Source organism: Aplidium turbinatum, chromosome 16, assembly GCF_918807975.1.
Source record: "Aplidium turbinatum chromosome 16, kaAplTurb1.1, whole genome shotgun sequence".
Classification (NCBI taxonomy): Eukaryota; Metazoa; Chordata; class Ascidiacea; order Aplousobranchia; family Polyclinidae; genus Aplidium; species Aplidium turbinatum.
Window position 1 is genome coordinate 19575153 of NC_137487.1, and position 13022 is coordinate 19588174.

The 13022-nt window shown below is 38.9% G+C and overlaps 2 protein-coding genes and 1 long non-coding RNA gene across 3 annotated transcripts; all 3 read left to right on the forward strand.

Moving 5' to 3' along the window:
* The first annotated feature begins 1096 nt into the window (after nucleotides 1-1096).
* Nucleotides 1097-2029, forward strand: LOC145785294 (zinc finger BED domain-containing protein 5-like). The gene has a single exon (XM_082596965.1). It carries the CDS (start codon nucleotides 1097-1099, stop codon nucleotides 2027-2029), a length of 933 nt encoding a protein of 310 aa, XP_082453091.1.
* Nucleotides 2030-2328: 299 nt separating this feature from the next.
* LOC145785296 (protein FAM200A-like) lies at nucleotides 2329-3000 on the forward strand. Its single transcript, XM_082596966.1, has one exon. The coding sequence runs from the start codon at nucleotides 2329-2331 to the stop codon at nucleotides 2998-3000; it is 672 nt and encodes a 223-aa protein (XP_082453092.1).
* Nucleotides 3001-8864: 5864 nt separating this feature from the next.
* LOC145785819 (uncharacterized) lies at nucleotides 8865-11545 on the forward strand. The gene is made up of 3 exons (XR_014291214.1): nucleotides 8865-9036; nucleotides 9974-10089; nucleotides 10921-11545. It is a non-coding gene; the product is annotated as an uncharacterized LOC145785819 (long non-coding RNA).
* Nucleotides 11546-13022: the final 1477 nt, after the last annotated feature.

The window sequence follows — 13022 nt, forward strand, 5'->3', positions numbered from 1 at the left end:
GCGCGCCGGTCTGGTGTCGTAGTTCTCACACCCACCAAGATTGATACCGCCATCAACGACGCACTGCGTACTGTGACTAGATGCCTGCGTCCCACTCCAACGGACTGCCTACCCATCCTATAGCAGGCATCCAACCCGCTGAGCTACGCCGTAAAGGAGCCACGATTTCTCTCGCTTGCCGCGCTTTGGACCCTCACCATCTCCTCCATGCAACATTCAAGAGACCACCACCTATAAAGCAGCGGGGTGGCAAAATCACACCTCCACGCTCCGTGGCTTCATACCCGACGCCGATCCCCGTCCACCAAGGATGTCCCTCGCAAGGCTTGCGTGGGTCAGGCTTAACCGCCTGCGAACTGGCGTCTGCCGCTTTCGTTCGGACATGCACAAGTGGGGGCCTGGCTCCTTCATCAGAATGCGAGTGTGGTGCCACGGAGCAGACCGCAGACCATGTCATCCACCACTGCCTAACCCACCGGCTTCCACACTGTGCGCATGGTTTGAGGGTCCTGGACGACGAGACTGCTGAGTGGCTGAAGATTTCCTGCCCTCCAATCTAGCCTGAAAAGATCGCTCATACGCCATCATCATCATCATGCTGCTAAAAGCGAAGCTCAATCTGTATTGCACATTCCTGGTAGTTTCGCATACTTGTAGACTCTACAGTGCTCTTCAACATGCAGTGGGGTTCCGTGAGTTTTAAGGGTTCCGCAAGGGTTCCTCGTTTTATTTAGGGAAATTGATTTCTTGCTTCAGCATTTTGATGCGTCATTCCGATTTTTTACATCCCTGCACCGCATTCACACTTCAAGTAGGCCAGTTTGTTAAACGAGGGGTTGACTGCAGTCACCAACCGAATAAAACATTGCTATAATTGTTGCGTCACTGGTTGTTCATTGTTATTCTATTAACAATAACGTTATTGTTGCATCACAGTCATAGGATGTAGCCGGTGTACAGATCACAGAAGTACAAGCAGACTGAGTAGAAACTTGAGCTGCTGTTGATCCTTTGTGAGAATAAAGTAAAAACAGTTTTTAACCAAATTTTTATTGTTTAGTCAAGCCAGATGAAACAAAATAGCATATTTTCTTATATGAAGCCAAAGAATAGCAACAGCGAAGGTGTGGGCGGAAATGAGCCTTGTAGTTCAGTTGTAACAGAGACATCTCCGCCGAAGCGGACCAAATGTAATTCAATTGTCAAGGTTAGAAAATGGGACGACGCATATTTGAGATACGGGTTCTTTTTGCCGGATGACCAACTTTTGAATGTAGCTCCTCAGCCCGAATGTTTGATTTGCTGTAACAGACTTTCAAATTCAGCCGTGGTCCCGGCTAAATTACAAAGACACTTACAAACAAATCATTCTGCGTACGCGACAAAGACTATCTCATTTTTTAAACATATGAAAAGAAGCGTGCACAAGCAAAAAGAGTCATTCTTAGGAGCAGTGAAAACCAATCCAGATATCTTGTTGACTTCATATCGACTGTCACATCATATTCTTAAAACAAAGAAACCATTTACTTTAGTCGAGGAAGTTATTAAACCAGCGTTGCAAATAGTAGCAGAGGAGCTCCTTGACAAGGAAACTGAACGCAAGTTACAAAGCATACCTCTGTCTGATACCACTGTAAGCAGAAGGGGATTTCATATGGCTGAAGATTTGTTGGAACAACTTTTATATAAAATCAAAAATGTTCCATGTTATGGGCTGCAACTGGATGAATCAACTGATATTGGGAGTAGAGCACAACTGCTTATGTATAAAAAAATTCCTGATATTGATTCATACAGCATTGTTGACGAATATTTGTGTTGCCTAGACTTGGATGTGAGCACAACTGCTGAACAAGTATTTAGTAAGCTCAACGAATTCTTGAAAGAAAAAGAAATACCATGGGAAAAGTGTTGTTCTCTAACTACAGACGGGGCAGCTGTGATGACTGGACGCTTTTCAGGAGTTGGTGTTCGTGTCAAGGCAGTTGCTACTAACTGTGTATTAACATTGTATTATTCATCGTGAAGCTCTGGCTGTAAAACCGCTTAGTTCTGACAAGCAGAGAAAAACGGAACTAGAAATGGTTTTGGATATAATTGTGAAAACAGTGAATTACATAAAATGTGGTGGTAAAGGCAAATCTGCAAGAGTTTTTCAAAAAGTATGTGAAGAAATGGAGTCAGATAATGTCACTCTTTTGCTGCATACAGAGGTGCGTTGGCTATCTCGTGGCAAAGTTTTGGCTCGGGTGTTCAAATTAAGATAGGAAATATCAGTTTTTCTTGCAGAAAAAAATCATGAATATGCTACCAATTTTCTTGATCATGAATGGGTTTGCAAACTGGCATATCTGGCTTCAATATTCGATATGTTGTCCACACAACACCAGTCTTCAAGGGAAAAGATCAGATATATTTTCCCAAGTTGGCCAAATTAATGGCTTTAAAAGAAAAATTGACTGCTGGGCCAATAAAGTTTCAAAAAATGATTATTCTCCTTTTCGGTTTTTGAATGAATTTCTAAGTGAGGACTCCGAAGTTGAAGATACAGCTGAAATAAAGGAATTAGTGTTGGAGCATTTAAAGCGATTGAGGAAAAATTTCAACCGCTACTTTCCTGAAGAAGAATCTGAGATTTTCCGTTTGCGAAAGTGGGTGGTTAATCCTTTCGTTTTCCCTTGCCAACAACATGAAGAACTCCTGGATATCTGCAATGATATTCATTTGGAGGAAATCTTTGAAAAAAACGGAAAGGAATATTTTTGGATTTTTCTGTACAAAGACGGGACAGAAATTTCAAAGGAAGCATTGAAACTATTGTGTCAATTTCCAAATACCTATTTGTGTGAAACAGCATTTTCTGCTTTAACAACAACTAAGAACAAAAACAGAAGTTGCTTGAAGGGTGTCGATATGTGTATGAGAATTGCATTAAGCAACGTTGAACCACGATTTAAGAAGATTATAAAAGATAAGCAACAACAACAGAGTCATTAAGTGTCTGACTTTATAACTTTTGTAATAACTGTCTATGTTTTGAAATGTCTAATTATTTTTTGAAGTGCAACAGTGTAATAACGAAATATTTAATTTTCTGACCAAGCAATTCGTAATTTGTAAATTTTTTTTAGTGGGGTTCCGTGACAAACGCGAAAGTACATGAGGGGTTCCATGTTGACAAAAAGGTTGAAGAACACTGTTGTAGAGGCTTTTGTTGACTCAGGGCCGGTTACCGAGATTGACAGAGTGAAGGTTTTCGATTGCTGAAGTCTTGTTGGTAGAGAATTATTCCATGCACTAGGCGCCACTGAATGGAGAGCAGTCCTAGAAATGCGTCGCTCTATAGTGCACACACCGAGAGCCGAAACAGCATCGAATGATTTTGAGTCGGGCGCGTAATCACTGAGCTAACGGGACGAACGAATCTAGTAGACCACTGTAGGCTACTCAATAACGTTGACTGGTGGGTCCATGGGTACTTTTGGAACTGGGATAATTTTAGGGACCCGGAGTCTTTTAGAGAGGCTTGAGAACTTGACGAAATCACTACTTATTCTTGTTATTGCAAAGTGTGTTACGCCTACGGTACACCAAATGACATTGCACATCTATTTTTAGAGAGAAATATTGAAAAACGTAGAAGATATGCATCAAAAAGAAAGGTGGCTTACAGGCCCCGAATTCTTAGCAAAGTAATCAATAACAAAGTAAAACGGCATCTAAATGCGCTTGTAGCTCGTTACCAATCAGGCTTCATTCCTGGTCGATATATTGGAGACAATATTCGTTTATTGTTTAACATAATGGATTACGCTGAACACAAACGCATACCTGGAACAATACTCTCAATAGATTTTTATAAGGCATTTTGATACCTTAGAATGGGATTTCATATTCGAATGCTTGAAAGCGTTTGGATTTGAAAACGAAGTTATAGAGTGGGTCAAAATCTTTTTTAAAAATCCTACATGCGTAATTACCAACAATGGTTTTTTCTCAGAAAATTTGATGTACAGCGAGGCGTGAGACAAGGCGATCCTTTATCGCCGATAATTTTTGCCCTATGCATAGAGATGCTTGCAATAGCCGTGCGATCCAACGACGATATAAAGGGGATTAAAGTGCTAGACAATGAGATAAAAATCTCTTTACTGGCTGATGACACTTTATTGTACACTGATGGCAACGAAGAAACGATAAGTAATACGTTAACATTGTTTGACAAGTTCGGCTCACTTTCCCGGTGTAAAATAAACCAAACAAAATCTACAGGTTTTCACATTGGTACAAACTTTGGAAATAGCAAGCCCTTAGCTTGCCCGAACCTGATTTGGGCAGAAAACAATTTTACTTACCTTGGCATTATTGTCCAAGTCAGACAGGCATCACCGACAAGTGACAACTATTGGCACTCTAAATTTTGACCCTTGTCTACAGAAAATTTCAACTTCGATAAACATATATATGGTCTTCGCGAGGCTTAACATTATTGGGGAAAAAAACAATCATTAAAAGTTTGTTGACGTCCACGTTGATGTATAAACTTAACGTTCTTCCTGTTTCGATGCCTAAAAAACTTTTGTGTAACATCAACAGAAAACTTTTCCAATTTCTGTGGGGTTCGTCTTGGGAACGAGTAAGTCGCATGACTCTTTGCTGTGATATACATGAAGGAGGCATAGGAATGCCAGACATACAGTCTTACATCTATGCGTTCCAATCTCGATGGATAAGCAAACTGCCCGATGAAGATTATTCTGCTCCTTGGAAAATTGTTGAACAAGCTTTGGTATCCCCAACCATGCTCATGTGTCTAGCAACCAGCACCTTTACTTCAATAAACAAAAAAATCAAAAATATCATACCCTTCCAGTCAACCTCTGCTTGCATGAAGTCTCTGCAAATATTATACTGTCACCACAACGCATCACACGCCGAGACTTTGCATCAGCCCCTATGATTAAATAAGTCAATAAAACTCAATGGGAAATCTCTGTATAATAAAGAATTAGCTGAGGCGCAAATTCTCTTTTTTGGCCAATTGCTAGACCATAACGGACATTACCAGTCTTATGATGACATATGCTCAGGTTACAACTTGACACCCAGCAACGAAACATTTATTAAATTTATCGAACTCATCGCATCATTACCTCCTTCCTGGGATGGAGATAACGGCAATTTAAATCGCCCAAACTACTCCACCAACATTACCACACTCACATCCAACTTAAACACAATATGCGAATCAACAAAAACTGCATATCACTTTTACCTTGACAAAATCAAATTAATTCCTACAAAGCAACAAAACAGATGGCAGTACATTGCTGGAATGAATTGGGACCTGACGCGGTGGGAAAACATTTACAAATCTGTACACTACTGCACGCTAGAGAGCAAACTACGAGCATTCCAAATAAAGTTGAATCTCAGAGCAATTGTGAGTTGTGACCAATGACGCGTTGTTTGCGTTTGGTCTGAAGGAGAGCAACCTCTGTACATTTTGCAAAATTGCTATGGAGAATATCTTTCATTTGTTTTGCGAATGTCATGTTGTAAAGAATTATTGGGAAGATGTTTTTTCTTGGAGGGTAGTTCGGGGCAAAACAAGTCGTCGGGTAAAACCGGTCAGTTTGATTTCAATCAAACATAACTTTTTTTTTGGAAATAATACACTCAAAAAAATGCTTTAGCTCACTTAGTGGTTCTTTTGTGATGTAACAACAGCAACTGCGGTGCAGTTTTTGCTTGCCGTCTCGGTCTAGGCTGCGAAACGTAAATTGGTGTAAAATTTTACCTTCATATTTTGGACTAACTTTTTTTTGTGGTTTCGACTAAACAGAGGATTACATTATGAAAATTGTTAATTAAACCAAGACTTTCTAGTTTAAACAAAATTACAATTATTGTACTTTGTCTCAAAACTACTCATCTTGTAGTTCTTCCTTGGAAATTAGTTTTATTGGGTATTTATTTTTGTTCAGTCATAGCTATTTTGGTTGGGGCAACACAAGTCAGTCACGAAGTGCTGTGCCAAAATTTTGCCTCAATTGGTGGAAATGCTAAATTCTTTAACCAAAGAATTTAGCATTTGGTTCATAGGGTATTCTTTGCCTATTAAATCAAAAATCAGCTTATCCTAGTGTAAGCGAAGCATTTAGTTTGGAGGGGGTCTGCCAAGGGGACACAATTTTTTTGATTTTTGGCCATGTTTGAGGCCCTATCACTGCTAAACCAAATTAGGTAACAACCCAAATTTTTTACAGGTGATAGTACTTCTGCCATATACTGAAAAAACAACATCGTTCACATTGTCACTCTAAAAGGTCAAAGGTCATAGACATCTAAATTTGGCCGTTTCCAGCTCTCGGCTAAGATTTTCCAAAATTTGAAAACCTCGCTAAAACCTTATTTTTAATTGGTTTTGGCTGAAATTTGGTAGAAATGTTGTTTATAAAATTCTCAATGAACTGAGAAAATATCAGTACAAAATGTTAAAGGGTTTGGAAGTTTATTTAATGTGAAACGTGGGTCGAAATGAAAAAAAAGCAAAAAGTGGGGTCCTTTTACTATCTTGGTTGCCCATGCCCCAGCAGGCCCGGATTTAGGGAGGGGCAGAGGGGGCAGTTGCCCCGGGCCCCCCGACTTTTGAAGGGCCCCCCTAAGTGGAAAAAAATGTGATTTTGTGTTACTTTTTTTCTTTTAGCCTTTAAAGTTTCTGTAAAATGCTGTGTAGTACTGGACTGATGCTACTGTAGACGTAGAGATGGTTTTTGCACGGGGGCCCCCCGATTTAAAAGTGCCCCGGGCCCCCCATCAGCTAAATCCGGCCCTGTGCCCCAGTGAAAATTTGCACTGAAATTAATTTTGTCCACTTGTTCACTAAGATGTGGTAAGTCTACCGTGCAAAAGTTATCAATGGTTTTCAATGTTTTCTTATAGAAAGTGTGCGTCAAAGTTTGGACAAAAACTCAAAAAATCACAAATGAAAGATTTAAAAAAAATGTAACAATATTGAACTCTAGGCTACTAGAAAACATTTGAATTGTATTTTTGATTGTGTATCTATCAATTCTTCACAAAGCAACTGTTCTAACACTTGACAACTGTAATGTACCATGTGGACCTCATTGTCAGTGAACAAAATGGCAAATTTTGTCATAATCTTCCTTGCTCAGTTTGTTTCATTGTCCAGAAGAACCATGGATACTCGGCACAGCAATTGAACAAATAATGTCATAAAATAGAATCCAGCATGTTTGCTGATGTCTGTTCTGAACAAATGTGCTGCAGTAGTGCACTTTGTATGTGTAACTGCACTTTTTATGTGTAAATATACTCTTTCTTTCATCAAAAAAACACTGACCTGTTTTACCCTTACTTAGGGGCAAAACCAGTCATTTGACTCTGTCGTAAAAATGATGTTGTATTAACATAACTTAAAAATAAATTTCACTTTTTTTTGCTATCTTGTTTAAGGAAGCCTTAGTACAACTGTTTAACACTAAAAATTAAGACATTTTTAACTTGATGTGAAGATATACACAATAATACCAAAATGTGACTAGTCTTGCCCCGCACTACCCGATATCAGCAAAACTGAGATACCCTGTTATAACTAATGACCAGTTGATTCTGTTTGGAACTGTGAATTCTAATTTGTTGAATTACGCACGATATGTTGTTTATCGATGTAATATATGCCGAAGCAAACCCGACAATTTCCCAGTTTATTCAAACGGTTAAAGTAACTCAGCAATCAGAGCGAGTGATCGCAGTAAAGTCTAAGAATTTGAAAAAACACCAATTGAAATGGAACCACATGACATAGATAGATTGTGAACTAGAACTTGCATGCATCTTGCTGATGTGCTGGTGAGTGCAATATCTTTGTGTTTGTTATCTGTGTTGTTATTGTTGTGTAATAAAAAAAACAAAACAAAACACAAAAAAGCAATAGTTTTTCATTTATTTGTATTTTTTATATGCTTTTCGTTTTAAGACAGGAAAATAAGAAAGGTATCAGTGTTAACAGGTTATAAAAATCTAGGCTGGTGGTAGGCTATATCCTTGGAAGATATTAACAATTTTTTTTACTATGGATTAGTAAATAAACCTAGCTATTTTTCTGCAGGAAATATAAAAAAATGCAACAAAGCATCCCTAATGTCATGTGCAAAAGTTGTAGCTGAGGCTATACTACTGTACAATTTGAAAAATTGACTATTGGGCTACAAAATTAATTTGAAGCCATTTGTTTGACAAGTTACCTACTCTTGTTGGCAGGTACGCCGTGAAAGAAAAAAAAAATAAGCAAAAAAACAGACCTAAAACAAACAAACTTAAAAGAAACTTTCAAGATAACGGCCCAATGCTTTCGTCTTATTTGCAAAACTTTTTGCCGGCCGTTCTAAATGCGTCACAACTTCAAACTTATTATGTAAGCGCGGGTATGCGACTTTGAACACAACCACATCAGGATGTAGTTCATTGTCTGACGTCACAAAGGATCCCGCTTAGAGTTTTGACGCCATTTGTAGTCTCTATTGCCCCATTAGCGTCTCCCTAAATACTTGAGGAACAATTTTTCCTAACTACGACATTGACCGATCGTCTCTAATACTTGTAAGTGTTGCTTAGAAAGGTTTTAAACAAACACAAAAACTGTTTTGTTGACTTCAATAAACAAACAAAGGCGAAGAAATGAAAACAACAAAGATTTTAATGTTCTTCTCTTAAAGTAGAAAGATTTTAATCCACTTGTTACAATGACATATAAAAACTCCATCTACAACAAAGAAGACCATCTCAGAAAAAAAGTGGTGGTTTTAACTTGGAGAACATTGAGATAAAAAGCAGACCATAAGAAAATACAAGTTCATTTGCTGTCAAAGTGCACGTAGAGTAGCGAAAACAAAAGGATAAAAGCAGATTTTTAACATAGAAGCTAAAACACTGCTGAAGCAAATAGCCCAGATGAAGTACTTTATTCTTCTTATTGTGATCTCAGCAACAGTCTTTGTGACAAAGGTAGGTAGGTTATGCGCAAAGACTGTTCCAACAGAAATTGCGTAATAAAGTTTTTGGGACTTGGCTATAATTTATGTAAAAAATCCTAAAATAAAAAACTGGTCATTTTTTACGAAAAGTCTATTGTTAAAGTCTCTTGAAGGGCTATTCTAGAACTTTTTATTTTTTCTTGGTAGTTAAAATAAATTAGTTACAAGAAAAACCATTTTGGAATTATTTTGTTATGGAAAGTCGTATGCGTGAGTTTACGTTTATTCACGTAAGTTTCGTAGACCTAAATCGTAATAGGGTTGCCATATCTGTACGTCCTTTTTGGGCATATTTTGAACCTGGGTCTAAACGATTTTAGATTTCCAAAGCCTTTTCAGGGAGGCCGGGAGTTAAAGTAAAACTTGCTTGTTTTTTTGTTCAGGTCTATTTTACTTTGGTGACAACTTCTTATTTTTAATAGAAAACTTGATCAGATGATTTCACTAGTAGCCTTAGCCTATTTCCCTTTCTTAGATTTTTCTTTTGCGGTTTCCTGTTTTTTATTGTTTATGCAATGTAATAGTTTGGAGACCAAGCATGTCATTGGTAAAGCACCAAGGTCTCTGTTTGTAGCAGTAGGGTGCAAATAGCTTTCTTGCTTGAACTAACGGTTATTTTTCCCAAATATATTTTTGACGAAGACACAATAGCAGAAGGGTTAAATCAATTTTGTTAACTATTTGATTCTCTCTCTGTAGGTATCATAGCTGATACAGCTCCTCCTCTTGACCGTTTTCTTATTATTCAAGTTCGCCTTTCCTTATGATGTGACCCAAGAACTTCAGCTGCCGCATTTCTAAAGATCTCATTATCTGCTGCTCCTGGCCCATCTGTTGGAGAGCTGCTCTGTTGGTTCGAAAAGCTCTCCAACAGATGGGCTATTTGATTACAACGTTGCATATTGCAGGGAAGTCCAGTATGCCCAACCGTGGAAACGGAATGCACTGACAGTGACGATTGCACTGTCCGGGATGGAGCGTTGTGCAATGGGCCGTTGTTAATCTGTTTGCATGACCATCACAGGTATTTACATATAAAATTACACACCTAACATTAGAGACGGGTTACAAATTGGAGTTTAAGTGCGCTCGATAGAAAGCGGTTTTTGAAGCCCCGAAGCTCAGTTGGTAAGCGCATGGCTTCACGAACGAAGAAACTGCAAGATCGAGCAGCCCTGGTTCGACTCTAAAGGTGTGCGCTTGAGCAACACATATCAAGGACGGCTCTCCATTTAGTGGTACCTAGTGAATGGAATAACTCAAAGACAATTCAACAAGGATGCAAAACTGCCAGAATCAAATTCTCAAAGACGATTTCTCAGTCCGAGGGTAAAGATTCCCTTAATCAATCAAGTAGGCTACTCTGCTCAACAACACTCGCGCAATGATATATCATAAAGCCTAGTGGCTTGTTTTTGCCAATTCTAAGACTATGTTTATCAGTTGGAGTGGTATTGGTGTGGACTTCCAACATTGTTATAGCACATGAATGACTAGGAAACTGTGTTCTGAAAGCTAGTGCAATTCGCTATTACCACAGTAGGCTACACAGCGAACTCCCAGCATCAAGCTAACACAAATCGTTAAAATCTATATTGTGAAGTGAGCAACCATCACGCTGCTAAAAGCGAAACTCAATTTATTGCGTTGTTTTTATAGTTAAAAAGTTTGATCTCTGTAGCGTCAAACTTAAACATCTTCATTTTGTAAACATTTGGTTAAGTTCGTACAAAACAAATTATTAAACAAAAGCATAGTCCTAACAACAAATAAACTTTCTGAAATTACTTAATAATAAGGATTACTACTTTTCGGATTAAAATTTAAATACCCTTTCACACTTTACAAATTACAGATGTGCAACACCATCAGGAGAAGCGAGCATGAATCTCAAGAAATGATTATTGCTTTTTTTAAAAGGAAACGCTGCAGTAGAAGTAGAATTAATCGCTTTTGCAATCATGAAGCTGTAGCTTCCATAACGCTTCAATGCCAATTGTTCTGCTCTTTTTGTGCTGTGGTTTTTAGGTCGGGTCCCAGACAGCAAAATTCGTCATTTTTACATATATTCGACGTCTGCAGACGTTGAATCAATCTAAAAACGACAAATTTTGCTTTATGGAGTAGACCTATGTAGTTTCCAAACTTGCAGAGAAAATTTTAGTCGTCGGACTTCACGTTATTTTTGCTGATGATTTGTGATCTAGAATTAAAGAAAGACTAGCTATCAAAAATTTTTCACAACGTAACAGACTAACCTACGTTTTCAGGAAGTTTGTCCTGATATAATATAACTTGGTAGCCTACTCTAACTTACTTGCTGTGTCTACTTATGCCTGGTAGACCCCAATGGATTCGCTAATCTCAGTTTGGAAACTACTGTTTCAGTCTTAACTTCAGTTGCTTTGCAAATACTCATAGGTTACATTGATTTTTGTTGCGTTTGATTTCGGATGGACAGGCAAATAAACGTACAATATCGTAAGTTTAAACGGGAAATGGACAGAAACTTAGCCTAGTTCGTGTTTTTTGCAACGCTTTACCATTCTATCGTCTACTTGGTCTGCCGGATGATACAATTAATGATTGAGACTGATTGAATCTTTATCCTCGGACTGGGAAAGCTTCTTGCAGAGCTTAATCCTGGCAGTTTCACTTACTTGTAGAGGCTTTGAATCACTGACGCAGGTCGCAGGCCCAGTCACTGAGATTGTCAGAGTGCAGTTTCGGATTGTTGAAGTCTTATTGCCGGGGAACTATTCCACCCAGTAGATGCCGCTGAACGGAGAGCAGTCCTTAACGTGCGTTGCTCAAGCGCACGCCCCGAGAGTCGAACCAGCGCCGCTTGTTCTTAAAGCTTCTTCGTTCCAGAAGTCACGTGCTAACCAACTGAGCTATCGGGGCGGACTATGCAAGAAGACACATCAGAGAGCTGAGAAGTGCTTGTTTTGTTGCGGAAAACTCATGTTAACTTAGTAGACCACTATGGCTGGTCGCCTAAGACTTGTTCCAAATAGCTAGGGGCCTGTTAAAATGACGCAATATAAGTTAAGGACAGGTCTAATACGTTCAGTTACATCTAGTGAATAGAAGAAGTCACAGCCAATTATATGTAGATTAGATTCCGGTAGGCTCCCAATGAAATCCTCAGCTCCCAATTCAACACACTTCTAAGAAAACGAGGCCAACTATGTAGGCTACAAAAATTAGCTTACGCTGTGGTTTCTTAGTTCCAGGACTCTTTTGAAATGTTACGGAACCTCAAAATTGTCTCGGACTGGCTCCAAAAAAGTAGCCTACCCCCTAGACCTAGACCAGTGGTTCTCAACCGGGGTGCTGCAGCACCCAAAGCTGCCATTTACGTTTCGCAAAGGTGCCGCAAGTTATTAGAGTAGCGTTATCAAATATGCGCCCAGACATGAAAAGGATTTGCGCTAAAACTCAGCGCAAATTTCGCACTGACTTCATTTGAAACGATCTTCATTAAATTGTAGCCTAGCCTACATCATATGATAGCCTACGGAGCTGTAGTTAGTTGTTGTTTTTTTTGCGAAAACTCTTTTCAAAATTATTTTTACTTAATGCAGAAACTTTTTGGTTTGCCTGTGGGTGCCGCTAAATTATTTGGTTGTTTGCAGGGTGCCGTAAGCCGAAAAAGGTTGAGAGCCACTGCCCTAGACCTTCAACGTTGGTTCGAATTTTGAGGTTTGCGCTTGAGCAACGCACGTTAAGGACTGATTTCCATCATCTAATGGATGGAATAATTCTTTGGCAACAACACTTCAACAAAAGGAAACTTCACTCTGTCAATCTCGGTGACCCTTGGTTCAAAGCCTCTGCAAGTAGCCTAGGCGAAACTGCCAGGATAAAGCTCTCGAAGAAGCTTTTCCAGTCCGAGGATAAAGATTTAATTAATTAATCAATTAATCAATCGTTCGGTTGTATCCTAAATGAAGG